Source organism: Schistocerca americana, chromosome 9, assembly GCF_021461395.2.
Source record: "Schistocerca americana isolate TAMUIC-IGC-003095 chromosome 9, iqSchAmer2.1, whole genome shotgun sequence".
Classification (NCBI taxonomy): Eukaryota; Metazoa; Arthropoda; class Insecta; order Orthoptera; family Acrididae; genus Schistocerca; species Schistocerca americana.
In genome coordinates, this window is record NC_060127.1 from 102,121,220 (window position 1) to 102,136,096 (window position 14,877).

Consider the following 14,877-nt stretch of genomic DNA (forward strand, 5'->3'; position numbering starts at 1 on the left):
TTTTTTTTGCCACCCCAACTTGCTTATCATATCCATCACTCTCTGTCACTTATTTCGTGATAATATGAAATGAGCTGCCATTCTTTAACTTTTTCAGTGCCCTCTGTCAGTCCTATCAGGTAATGATCCGACACTGTGAAGAAGTACTGCATAAGATGTTGGACAGGGGAAGTGTCTGTAAACAGTGTCTTCAGTAGATTTGTTGCATTTTCTGGGTGTTTGCGAAAACGTAATTTTCTCTGTGATGGTTACAATTTAAGCTTTTTATTGAAATCCCTAGAAATTTTGATGAATTGACAGCTTTTAAATTTGTAATTTGTCTAGCAACCAAAGTTCAATGGCATGGTTTTAATACTAATCATTTTGTAAATTTTTTTGTTTTTAAAATTCAGTTTTAATCACACCACGTATGTTACAAGAACATAGTTGACCTGGTTGACATCACAGCAGCTGAGAAGAGTGCTCCACCTACCATCTTCGAAGGATGCCATGGGTCTGATGATGGTCATGTGATATGACCGAAACTGGTCACCTATGTTCTTGTAACATACGAGGTGTGATTAAGACTGAATTTTAAAAACAAAAAAATTAAAAAAAAAATTAATCACTGTTCCAAAAATGTTTATTAAAATCGTTTAATCATTTTGTAATTGGTTTTGATCTTCTGATCACTTTACTAGACTGAAATGACAGCATCATCTGCAAGCAGTCTTAAGATAGCTGCTCAGATTGTCATAATTTTTGTATCCTTAAGAACAGCAGGTGGCCTATAACACTTCCTGAGATCACCTCTGTTTCATTCAGTGACTCCCCATCAACTACTATAAACTATGACCTTTGACAAGAAGACAATACTCAATAGACATGCAATCTGATTAGACGTCACTAGTGAAGAATGGTGTCAAAAGTCTTTCGGAAATCTCGATAATGAAATCAATATGAAATATCCTCCTTTAAGCACTCATTGCTTTGCAGAGATAAAGTGTTTCACAAGAATGATATTTTCTGAATCACTGCTGTCTGTGTGTCAGTAGCTTGTTTTCTTTGAAGTATTTGGTAGTGTTGGAACACAGTGCATGTTTCGGAATTTTATTACAATTTAATGGCAGTGATATGGGCCTAAAATTCAGTGGATTGAATCTGTTTCCTTTCTTGTGTGTTGATGCGACATGTGCAGCATCCGCTCCTTAGATACAAATCTTTTGTCAGGCAAATGGGTGTATATGATCGCTAAAAATGGAGCTATATCATAAGTATACTCTGATAGGAACTTAGCTGGTGTACAATCTAGGCCAGAAGACTTGCCTTTATTGATTTAAGCTGCTTCTCTACCCTGAGGAGCGTGCGCGCGCGCACACACACACACAAAGTGTAAGTGTACAGAGGCAGAAAAAGGCATGGCTCTGTACACTGATCCATTGGTCTGTTAGCGAGGAAAATTAGCAGACTTATCTGGTTTCTGTACGTGTTGACCTCTCAGTGTATCCTTCCAGTTTTATGTTATATACGAAACTGAGCTAATTCATTGTGGTTTGATGCAGTTCTCCACGCTACTCTATCATGTGCAAGCTTCTTCATCTCCCAGTACCTACTGCAACCTACATCCTTTTGAATCTGCTTAGGGTATTCATCTCTTGGTCTCCCTCTACTATTTTTACCCTCCACGCTGCCCTCCAATACTAAATTGGTGATCCCTTGATTCCTCAGAACATGTCCTACCAACCGATCCCTTCTTCTAGTCAAGTTGTGCCACAAACTTCCCTTCTCCCCAATCCTATTCAATACCTCCTCATTAGTTATGTGATCTACCCATCTAATCTTTAGCATTCTTCTGTAGCACCACATTTTGAAAGCTTCTATTCTCTTCTCGTCCAAAATATTTATCATCCATGTTTCTCTTCCATACATGGCCACACTCCATACAAATACTTTCAGAAATGACTTCCTGACACTTAACTCTATATTCGATGTTAACAAATTTCTCTTCTTCAGAAACTCTTTCCTTGCGATTGCCAGTCTACATTTTATATCCTCTCTACTTCGACCATCATAAGTTATTTTGCTCCCCAAATAGCAAAACTCCTTTACTACGTTAAGTGTCTAATTTCCTAACCTATTTCCCTCAGCATCACCAGACTTCATTCGACTACATTCCATTATCCTCGTTTTGCTTCTGTTGATGTCCATCCTATATCCTCCTTTCAAGACACTGTCCATTCCGTTCAACTGCTCTTCCAAGTGCTTTGCTGTCTCTGACAGAATTACAATGTCATCGGCAAACCTCAAAGCTTGTATTACTTCTCCGTGGATTTTTATACCTACTCTGAAATTTTCTTTTGTTTCCTTCACTGCTTGCTCAATATAAAGATTGAATAACATCGGGGATAGGCTACAACCCTGTCTCACTCCCTTCCCAACCACTGCTTCCCTTTCATGTCCCTCGACTCTTATAACTGCCCTCTGGTTTCTGTACAAATTGTAAATAGCCTTTCGCTCCCTGTATTTTACCCCTGCCACCTTCAGAATTTGAAAGAGAGTATTCCAGTCAACATTTTCAAATGCTTTCTCTAAGTCTACAAATGCTAGAAACGTAGGTTTGCCTTTCCTTAATCTAGCTTCCAAGATAAGTCGTAGGGTCAGTATTGCCTCACGTGTTCCAATATTTCTACGGAATCCAAACTGATCTTTCCCGAGGTTGGCTTCTACTAGTTTTTCCATTCGTCTGTAAAGAATCCGTGTTAGTATTTTGCAACTGTGGCTTATTAAACTGATAGTTCGGTAATTTTCACATCTGTCAACACCTGCTTTCTTTGGGATTGGAATTATTATATTCTTCTTCAAGTCTGAGGGTATTTTGCCTGTCTCATACATCTTGCTCATCAGATAGTAGAGTTCTGTCAGGACTGGCTCTCCCAAGGCTGTCAGTAGTTCTCATGGAATGTTGTCTACTCCCGGGGCCTTGTTTCGACTCAGACCTTTCAGCACTTTGTCAAACTCTTCACGCAGTATCATATCTCCCATTACATCTTCATCTACATCCTCTTCCATTTCCATAATATAGTCCTCAAGTACATCGCCCTTGTATAAACCCTCTATATACTCCTTCCACCTTTCTGCCTTCCCTTCTTTGCTTGGAACTGGGTTGCCATCTGAGCTCTTGATATTCATACAAGTGGTTCTCTTTTTTCCAACGGTCTCTTTAATTTTCCTGTAGGCAGTATCTATCTTACCCCTAGTGAGATAAGCCTCTACATCCTTATATTTGTCCTCTAGCCATCCCGGCTTGGCCATTTTGCACTTCCTGTCAATCTCATTTTTGAGACGTTTGTATTCCTTTTTGCCTGCTTCATTTACTGCATTTTTGTATTTTCGCCTTTCATCACTTAAATTCAATATTTCTTCTGTTACCCAAGGATTTCTACTAGCCCTTGTCTTTTTACCTTCTTGGTCCTCTGCTACCTTCACTATTTCATCTCTCAAAGCTACCTATTCTTCTTCTACCATATTTCTTTCCCCCATTCCTGTCGATTGTTCCCTAATGCTCTCCCTGAATCTCCCTACAACCTCTGGTTCTTTCAGTTTATCTAGGTCCCATCTTCTTAAATTCCCACCTTTTTGCAGTTTCTTCAGTTTTAATCTACAGTTCATAACCAATAGATTGTGGTCAGAGTCCACATCTGCCCCTGGAAATGTCTTACAATTTAAAACCTGGTTCCTAAATCTCTGTCATACCATTACATAATCTATCTGAAACCTGTCAGTATCTCCAGGCTTCTTGCATGTATACAGCCTTCTTTTATGATTCTTGAGCTAATTCGTTTGATTCACATTTTAAAATATTTATGTAAGTGCTAAAAGTCAATCATTGGCCAGAATTAAGGTTGTTTAGTAGCTTCATTCTTGTTGTACTCAGTGTGGGGTATGTAGAGGATGAGCACAAAGTGAAAGATGACTTCGTTGTATGCTTTTTTTGTTCACTTGAGGGTGATTTCATCTCGAATCATACAAGTCATGTCAACTCATGCTCATGAATTTCTGTGTAAAAAAAAAAAAAAAAAAAGTGTATTAGACCTCTATATCATAAGTGTTAAGAAATAAAGTATTTTCATTTTATCTTAATTTTTGTAAATGGCACAGCCCTTTGAAAAATGTATATTTTGTAAATAACTCTTAAAACAGCAGAGAAGAAAAAAGACCTAGTAGATGTTTTGCATTATAGCTCCCTCTTAGTATGTTGAAATTTAGTTCGACACCCACAAAGTTACAGGCTTCCTTTAACTTACAAATTGAAGACAAAAAAATAGTAGTGATTTACCACCAGGAGGAGGTCCTTACTCATTGGTCTGAAGATGACCACAGTTGTGGTCGAAACCGTGCCACCAGAATAAATAATTTGTTATCAAGACTGTTTTTGATACTAGTAAAAAAAAATTAAGTTAATTTTTCTACTTTTTCTAATTTGGAAAGTCACAGAACGCTTTCTTTTCTGTCTTATTACCAGATAGTGCTGTTGTAATTATAAACAGTCTCTTCTCTGCTCCAGCTATCTGTATTATGTCAATATTTATCTCTAAAAATGTAAAAAAAATTGCATTTTTGTGTGTTTTTATGAATTATTTACTCAAAAATTACCATCCAAAAATTTCTGAGAATCACACAAAATATTGTTTGGTTAATATGTTACTGATCAGTGCAAACATAGTATGTAATATTTTTCTGTGTAAAGTGCTAAAAATTTTTCAATATTCTGCATATTTCGCATCACCGAATTTCTAGTATAAAATATGCATGTTGCCAACACTGTTTCCTGTGCCATTCTGTTTATAGCAAATGAGTGAGAACTTGCACGTATACCATTCAGCGTCGAGTTTTGTGTTTGGTTTGACTTTTTGTTAGGTACCATGTTAGTGAGAAAATATAGAAGTGAAAGAGTGAGGTATGTGGACCATGAAAAGATACACAAAAAGGTAGTGTTTAAGAAAGGTGAAAAACCCTTCACAGAGGTATTGCAGAAATACCTTGGTCCTCAAGTAACTATATTAGCATCACATCCATTTTGCAGGAATTGTTACACTCACTACAAGAAGAAATTTATTGAGAACTCACCTGAACAATCACCATGTCCCGAAGATGAAACTGAGGAAAGCATTGCAGATGTTTGTATTCCTGGATGTGAAGTTGTTGCTCATTGAATGTTAGCATTTCTGCTGTAGCCCCTACTGTATCCCCCCCTTAAATGTCCAGGAAAGGTAAGAAGCACAAGAAGAAAACAGTTCGTAAAAGAAAAGTGGAAGAAATTGAAACAAGTTTTGGTAATTTCCAAGAATGATTGCCTATTGAAGCCGCGGGGTCCAAACAGTATATATCGAAAGTGCAATTGTAAATCAATCATGCGACTCTGGTGGCGGGTGTTACGAGTATGTTTACGGTGGTCACTACAGCAACGACCAAAGAAGAGCATTACAAAAATACTTGTAATTACAAAGGAGGTGACTTACCTTACTCGTCGTCGGTGTTGTTGTCATGCGAAAGTTCATGTGATGTATGTGCTATGGGGACAATTCCGTTTTCTCTATAGCCTGGGTAAACTCTGCCAACATCACGCAGGAATATGGGTAGTGTGTTTCACATGCGTTAACTTTTCCTTGCAAATACAAGTTGTGGAAATAGAGATACTGAAACAAGTATAGTTCATCTGTGTGTCCTGGATGCCTTTCTCTTTTAGTGGGAGGCTTCACAGATTTCTATAGCTGCTCGATGTTCTGCATGTGCACACTGGGGTCATCCAAAGAGATGAACTCTACAGAGTTGTTGACAAACTCGCGGTCAAATCCTTCTGCTTTGAGTGTCTTGTAGGACTGAAACCCATCTGTAATGACTTTACTACCAGGCAGTATAAAATGCTTTATCAGATGCACTAAAGTGACCTTGTCTCTGGACAACACTCTGCCGACAAAACACTTCCGGGACTCTCTTTCTATACCACCGACTCTTTCTATACCACCAAATACCCAAATATGATCGATTTCACTCTTTGAAGGTTGTCCTCTCTGGTTCTTCCTTCTAGCTATGTGAGATTCGTCCACTTCAACAACTTTACTTGCTCCACCAATTGGTACACTGTCGTTGGTCACTATCACATAACACACTTCTCTGCAAAAACCCGAAATAGTCTCACACGGTATTAGCAGATAAGTCAGTTTCCGATGCTGTTGCTTGCAAGGTGTAGTCTCGAATCCAGCAAGATAGAAGGATTACACTGGTCTGGATGGATAATTTGGAAGAGTGAAACCATGTATTCTTCCTGATACTCGTTCGTTTTCCACACTGTTCACAATGAAATTGTAACAGTATTTCAGCTTCGAAACTCTTCTTATGAAGAAGTCCCTCTTTTCCTCATCTGGTAGTACTCCATATTTGTGACAAAAAGTCAAACGCTGGATAAGCATGGAATTAGATTTTTCCATGTGAGAGAATCCGCTGAAGAAACGTCAAGAACATCAGACCTCCCATGCACTTCTGACATAAATCGTCTGGGTTTCCCTAGCAACTCACAAATAATTCACGGAGGTATGTAATTTAGAGGAACTAAGGGAATGATGGAAACAGATAAAAATGACGATCACTAATAATTGATTATAACGCCCGCCTTTAGAGTCACATGACCGATTTACAATTGCACATTCGATATGTATCGTTTGGAGCCCACGACTTCAATAGGCAATCATTCTTGGAAATTACCCAAATTTTACACAAGCAACATTTTCAAAACTTTGTGAAATGTGTAATGTAGATGCACTTGATGCAGAACCTGAAGATAGCGATGTGTTCACGAAATGGGATGTATGGTTTCAAAACCAAATAGTGCTATCTCAGCAGCCACCTCTACTGAAAAGGTACAGTTACTGACACTGATACCAGGTAGCTATCCTAAGCAACAGATACAGAAATACATACCCACTTCCTCACATTATTTGATTTCATAAAATAAAGAATGAGAAATATGAATGCCCAGATTATTACTGTGGGCACCCATTGCAAGATGAAATGCAGAGACCACAGTATACATCAAAGGACTTCATAGTTGGTCACTTCATTTCTTGTGTGTATGGCAATCAGTGGTGGGTAGGACAGATAATAAGTGTCTCACATGTTGTTGTTGTTGTTGTTGTGGTCTTCAGTCCTGAGACTGGTTTGATGCAGCTCTCCATGCTACTCTATCCTGTGCAAGCTTTTTCATCTCCCAGTACCTACTGCAACCTTCTGAATCTGCTTAGTGTATTCATCTCTTGGTCTCCCTCTACGAGTTTTACCCTCCACGCTGCCCTCCAATACTAAATTGGTGATCCCTTGATGCCTCAGAACATGTCCTACCAACCGATCCCTTCTTCTGGTCAAGTTGTGCCACAAACTTCTCTTCTCCCCAATCCTATTCAATACTTCCTCATTAGTTATGTGATCTACCCATCTAATCTTCAGCATTCTTCTGTAGCACCACATTTCGAAAGCTTCTATTCTCTTCTTGTCCAAACTATTTATCGTCCATGTTTCACTTCTATACATGGCTACACTCCATACGAATACTTTCAGAAATGACTTCCTGACACTTAAATCAATACTGGATGTTAACAAATTTCTCTTCTTCAGAAACGCTTTCCTTGCCATTGTCAGCCTACATTTTATATCCTCTCTACTTTGACCATCATCAGTTATTTTGCTCCCCAAATAGCAAAACTCCTTTACTACTTTAAGTGCCTCATTTCCTAATCTAATTCCCTCAGCATCACCCAACTTAATAAGCTGCAAGATCTAACAGTGTCCTTTATGACACATCATGATCCTGCTAATGCTTTCAAATGGCCATCATCAAAAGATGGGTTTGCCATTCCCATTTCCCAAGTACTGCTCTTGTTGGATCATCCTTGTCCGTGTGCAAATTCAGCTCTGCTATACAAGTGCAATGAGAACCAGATAAAAAAAAAAAATCTGTTTAGCGGTGGAGTGTTGATTGTTACATTGTAGGTAATTTTAATTTGTAGAAAGTCATGAAGAAGAAAAATAATGAGGGAAGATGGTAATAAGTTGTGAATGATACCACAAAAAGAAAAACAGTTGTAAATAATCTACATCTCATTAATTTTGAACAAAATTATGAATTGTTTTCCCACTCAGTTATAATGTTGTAAAGTAATTATTTTGATTCATAAATACCAGTTTTTCATGACATTTACTTAAAATCAGCAATTAATTTAAACATTTAAATAAAGTGTCCATGATTTTTTTGACCTTGAGAGTGGAGCTAGGTCTACCTAAAAAAAATTCTCAGATTTTGTACAGACAAGTATTGCCCACTCTGATTGTACATTCCCTAAGTACAGTGACAAACCAACATACCGTGAAATTTTCAGAACATTTGGGATGGAGGTTTTGGAGAAAATAATTTCTAAGAAACCAAAAAATTTCAGATTCTGTCATCTTTATGTACAAATATTTTGACAGGTTAAGAATACCATGCATTAATGTCATAGCCGACAGTTAGTAGTCCTTCCACGTTATCATTTCTCAAGACTGTTAACACCATGTGATTATTTGTATTTTCAAAGTATAGTTCTGAAATTTGCAAAAAGCTACGAATTTTCATAGTTTATTTTTCGAAAATGAAAAAAAGCTCAGAAGTGTGTATGTATCAATCATGTCTCATAGTATTGGAAACAATATTGTGGGGAGGAAAGTTGCCACTCACCATACAACAGAGATGCTCAGTCGCAGATCGGCACAACAAAAATACTCTCACAATTAAAGCTTTCTGCCATTGGCCAAAATATAGGACAAAAAAGAGTGGGGGGGGGGGGGGGGGGGGCGGGCAAATACACTATCAGATTGTGTACAGCTTAAGGCAATACAATAGACTGTACTGAAAAGTATTACTGACATTCATGTGCATTTGCGCTTTAAATATGAAGAGGCATATCTGTTTTGTAAAGCATGTATTAATACACTGGAGCCATAGTGGCATCATCAAATGCTAAACACAAAATCAGTGCCAGCATCATATCATCAAATATACATAAATAATAGTATATGGAAGAGTCATCTTGTCCGCAGCACTACTGTTCCACACAAACTGCCGTACAGTGGCCACAGAGTGTTTGTGTTGCAACTTCGCCAGATATCGCTACTGTAGGCGTACACATATTGTTCAATGATTAACTTTATGATGTAAAATAGAGGCAGCTACAATCAATAAAGTCTGTAATGGGCTTACAAAATGTGAGAGGCGTTACAGTAATAAAAAGCAATTGAATAAAACACAACAAAAGTTAGATTATTAAAAAGGAGAAGGGTAAGAGACAGTAATTGACATACACTCAAGTGGCGTTATTATTATTATAGAAAATGAGATAAATAATAAAACCTTTCTGTGTACACAGAATAATATACAACCATTCCGTAAATGATGTCACGTGCTCTTACTTCAGTCTAAAGAAATATATTGAAAACAGCAGGCACACTAGCACTACACACAGAAAATAGAACCAGTAAAGAAAGAATGAAAGCCATTCCTATGAAATTTAACAGCAAAAAGTCCCTGCAAATAGAAAAATGTTTTAGGAAATTGGATGTTAGATGTTACTTTCAGCTTAACAACACCCAAAACCGCGAGTAAAACATAAACTGAAAAGGGCGTATGACGAATTTTATGGCCCTGGAGTACACAGGAGTGTTTGCAATAACTGTGACAAATATATCGGTCAAACAGGACGCTCTTTTAACATAAGGTTTAAAGAACATTCACAGCCACGGAACAAAACTGCTTTGGTGGCACAGCATTTATCTGAAACTGGTCATTGTATAGGCTAAGTCGAGACTAGTATATGTATTCTCCACAGGGTGAAAAAAGGCCATGCTCTTAATTTGTTAGAAGAGCTTGAATTTACAAAGAGGAAAAAACAAGAGCCAACAAAAGTGCTTAATTGGCAGAACAATTTCATGCCCAATGCCTACGTTGCTTTGTTTTCAATGTCCTACTTTAATTACTGAACATCTCTGTTTTATATATCTTGCTGATAGTTTTACCTAGTATATAGTACCTTACACATTCACTTCGTTTTCTTGCGTTGTGCACGTAACTCTAGTGTTTTCTTGTTCCTTCTCTGTTTATATAATATACTTCATTAACTAGATAATCTAGCTCACGCACTGGTACAGGCATTTACCATTGTTTTCTTGGAATGGTGTGCCGCGGGGTACGAGGGGCTCTCTGGCAGTCACGTTCCTCTAACTTCTCACTTATGCGGCATTCTAGCATTAGTGCTAATGGATGGTCCTGATTAAGAACTCAGTCTGTTTTCATTCATTGGGTTTCTTTAGCTGTTTGTTTTGTAATTTTTATATTATTCTGTGTACTTCGAAACCTGTTTATTATTTATCTCATTTTCTGTAATAATAATAATAATAATAATAACGCCACTTGAGTGTACGTCAGTTACTGTCTCTTAACTTTTTCCTGTTTAATAAACTAACTTTTGTTGTGTTTTTTTTTAATTGCTTTTTATTACTGTAATGCCTCTTATATTTTGTAATCCCATTGCAGACTTAATTGATTGTATCCCCATTTATTTTACAGTGTACAATTAATCATTGAAGAATATGTGTACGCCTACAGAAGCGACATCTGGCGAAGTTACAACCCAAACACTTTGTGGTTTCTGTACGGCAGTTTGTGTTGAACATTATTTCTGTTGACAAGGTGACTCTTGTATATACTAATATTTATGTATATTTGACGATGCTGGTGCTGATTTTGTGTTTAGCATTTGATGATGCCACTATGGCTCCAGTATATTAGGACATGTTTTTATAAAACAGGTATGCTTCTTCATATTTAAAGTGCACAAATTCACGTGTATGTCAGTAATACTTTTCTGCTAGTGTATTTGTTTGTTTTTTTTTCCCTATATTTTCCTGCACATTTGAAGATGGTCATTATTGGCTGAAACTGATAGTCTGATGACAAAACATTTGTGACCATAGACCTGAAGTGAGGGAAATGTATCACTTTTGGTTTCTTTATTACGATTTTTCAATTTTCTCTTTCGTTATGACGTTTTCACAAATACTCTCATTTAGAGAGGTCTGTAGTGTTTTAACGAATTGTCAGAAAATCAAAATATTGTAGTTTTGGGCAGATATAATGTGGAACTTTTTACAGCAAACTTTGAAATAGTGATGTGACACATTCACTGTTGACTTGTATGATTTGACATGAAATTGCCCTAGAGACAAATAAGTGTTTGAGTGAAAAGCAGATAGGATTTAGGTAGCATGTCGATTATGTTGCGGGAAGTTGAGAGGGTGGAGGCAGGTTTGAGAACTTTCGACAGTCAGTGATGTAGTTCATTTTATCTGACGAATAATACCTTACGAACTGGCCTGTCCCAATTTTCATCATACATTTAATACTTTTCCAGTCATGTTTCCTAAGCCTCCGTGACAAAGGTTGGAAAAAGAAAAAAAAAGTACCTTTGAACATTAGCTTTTAACAGAGTCTCTAGTAGCTTTGAATGCATTTTGTGTCTTGAATGTGTTAAATCACTGGTTCGAGTGTCACTAGCAACAACTTTCTTATTTAAATTCTGTTTGTGTCAAATTGCAGTGTTCATTAACAAATATATAATCATAATTTTTAATAAAAATCTCATTTTTTTGTTCAGTTACTAATCACATGAAAATAAATTACAATATAATTGACATGTGAAACATCTGATTATTAAATGAAAAAAATGTGCATTAGTAATATGATTCAGTGAATAGAAATAAAAAAATGGTATACAATCAAACCTCGATAGAACAATACTCATGTGATTCTGAAAATGGTATTGTTGTAGCAGGATTATTGTAATGATGAGCTTTTGTTAATAGTGACTACTACAGAACTGTACCTTAAAGGTAAGTTTATACGGTACTGTAGTACTTTTCTGATGATAAATAACATTAAAACAATGAAACCCAATTTGTGCACTCCATTTATTAGTAGAGTATCTCACTCTGGTGTACAGAAGAAGTCACTTATTTTTCTTTTTTCAATTCCCTTGTGAATGTTATCTTTATCTCCTCTAATGAAATATGTTCCCCTGAAATACTGGGAATTGAAGATACTACTTACTGAATATTTTTCAACTGGCCTATTAGCTCCACCAGAGGAGAAGGATTCGCAATTATCACATCACTGATCACTGTCATCATCAGAATCTTCGACAGGTGAATTGCCCATTACCTCTTCAGTGATAGTCATTGGCATATGCTTCAAACACCAATGCCTCATTATCTGCTGACATGTATTAAACTACTGATCCATCTATGGTTTTACCAGTTACTGCTGAATATATCTCGAGCACTTTGAACATCATCTGGCAGTTTTTCATCCACCATAACATTCTCACTGTCATCTCCACTTTGGGAATTCCTTGCTTTTTTCTGCAGTTTACAATCACATTTGGCTCTACACTGTTGCAGGAACTAGCAGTCGTGTCATGAGCCTGTTTCACATTAAAACTTCATTGATTGTCCAATTTTCTTTCAGTGTTTGTGATCATGTATTGGACAAGATGTGAAGGTACTTTGTTTTGAAGTTCTTAATTATCCTCATCTCAAGTGGCTTAAGGATTGAAGTACAGTTCAGGGGGAAGTAGCATAGCTCTACAGTCTTCAACACTGATATGCTGTTACACTCACAATTATCCACCAACAATGCTGTTTTCTTAGTTTTACTTGCAGTCTCTTTATCAAGCGAAAGTATCCACTCACTAAAGTGAGCAGATGTCAACCATGCTTTTCAATTTGCCTTGAAATTGACTGCAGTAAATGAAATCGTATTTAGAGTAACGAAAAATACAAAATTAATCTTGTAGAGTACTGTACTGTATGTCCTCTTTATGCATATTCATAACATTACAGCTGAAGGTACTGAATCAACTTATAAATTAAAGGAGGATAAAATAAAATGTATGTACTCTTGCCTGGTAAGCTTCTTAATTTTTTTTAAGCATCAGGGATTTGTTGATCATCCTATCACCAATTGTGTAAACTTAGGTGTCCTTGACACATTGCTGCAGAGAAGAAATGTTAGATGCACTTTATACTGCTTTCATCCTTTATATTTTTCTTCTCCCAAGGCCGTTGTCTTCTCTAACATCAGCTGTTAAACAATCCCGTCTCATCTGCATTGTACATGTTTTTGGGACTGTATGTGTCCAACAGTTTACACTTGGTGTTTTCCCGCCAACCTTGTGCGTGACCTAAAGCGCCGATTTTTCTTCATCTGAAATCACTTTAAAAATGATGGCATGTGTCTTAAAATCTCTGCAGCTCTCTGTTACATACCTTAAAATTAGAACCACCAAGAAACTTGGCAAATCTAAGGCTTTTGACATATCAACATTAATTGGTATGTTCTGCACATCCACCTTATTAAACCACCACAGTGTAGCACCATCCACATCATTATCAGCAGCTGTCTCCATTCTTTTTCTTGAATGGTTAAACATGTGACCTACAAAACTTTTCAGTTCCTTTTTGTATCTTAAGGAGTGTAGCTAACATTGATTGTGCAAGTCCACACTTCCTTGCTACACCTACCAGTTTCATTCCATTATCAATGTCTTTTAAAACCTCCATTTTTTGTCTGTAACCTTAACTGTTTTTGAGTTCCAGCCATTGTCCAAATCGTATTAGTCAAGTTCAAACCATATTTACATCAACTTGGAAACATTCACAGATTGCAAAAATCATAGAAATAATATATGAGCCCAATACAACACTTCTGACTGCAACTCAAGCTTAGTAACATATAGACTAGTAACATATAGCTAACATATAGCTCTATGAGTTTTTCTATTTGCTGCTCAGCAAAGCTAGCCTGCGGCTATATGCAGTTCACTACCTGCTCACCATGAGCACAATATATAGCGAATCTTCTGAAAACACACTGCTCAAGATCAAGAGGTTTAACAAACAATATATACCATTGTAGTGAGATTCTTAGAAGCAGAAAATAGTAATATCTTCGAAACATGTCTTCGTTATAACAGGGTGTTGCTAAAATTGCTCCATTATTGTAATGAAGGATAATTAACTTAGAAAATATAGGTAATCAGACTGGATCTTATAAAATTATCACTGCGCAGGTTTATTGTTGCATTGATAATTGTTGTACTTAGGTTTGACTGTGTTTTTTTATTTGATGTTACACATTGTTGTACATAGTTTTAATTTATTGAGACCACTCGAATTTTACAAAAAGGAATTAAAACTGGAACTTCACAAATATGAGATTTATATAATGTGCACTCAGCCTACAGAGACTTTTTAATGACCAAAATGTTTTATACTCAACAGCACTCAGATATCTTTGAACCTCGGAAGGAGGTTTCCTTAAGACTTGTCATACAGTTCTAGGAAACTGATGTGCTGGCACTGACGCTAGTGTTAGTTTATGCAGCAAATAGGATGGGCAGTTCCCAAGGTCACATTCTGAGACTGTTTTTTAAGCATAAAAATCCATAAACAAAAATGATGGCAGATTTAAGGAAAAAAAGTTTCGTAAAAAAAAAAATAATAACCTACATTTCCTCCTTATGTAATTTGTCTTTTGCCAACAGAAGACTATGAAGAAGAGGACTTTGGTGATGGAACTCATGGAGTCAGCAGACAACCATTGGTCGCGTGTACGTAAGTCCCTATTACACCATAGGCGTGAGAACTGCAAACAGAATGATGAAAACCTTGTCCCTGACACAGACACAGATTGAGAGTAAGTATCCCAAATATTCTTTATATGAAGACCACCTTTCCAGTGCGACCTCTAGATGGCACTAT

The 14,877-nt window shown here is 36.8% G+C and overlaps 1 protein-coding gene across 4 annotated transcripts in view; it reads left to right on the top strand.

Annotated features, from left to right (window-relative positions):
* Positions 1-14,877, top strand: part of LOC124551028 — an 84,729-nt gene that overhangs the window by 35,808 nt on the left and 34,044 nt on the right. For all 4 annotated transcript variants that reach the window (XM_047125877.1, XM_047125880.1, XM_047125876.1 and 1 more), the window contains one exon: positions 14,661-14,812. In XM_047125877.1, the coding sequence (XP_046981833.1) occupies positions 14,661-14,810 (150 nt within the window). In that variant the 3' untranslated portion in view covers positions 14,811-14,812. The remainder of the gene's footprint in view (positions 1-14,660; positions 14,813-14,877) is intronic.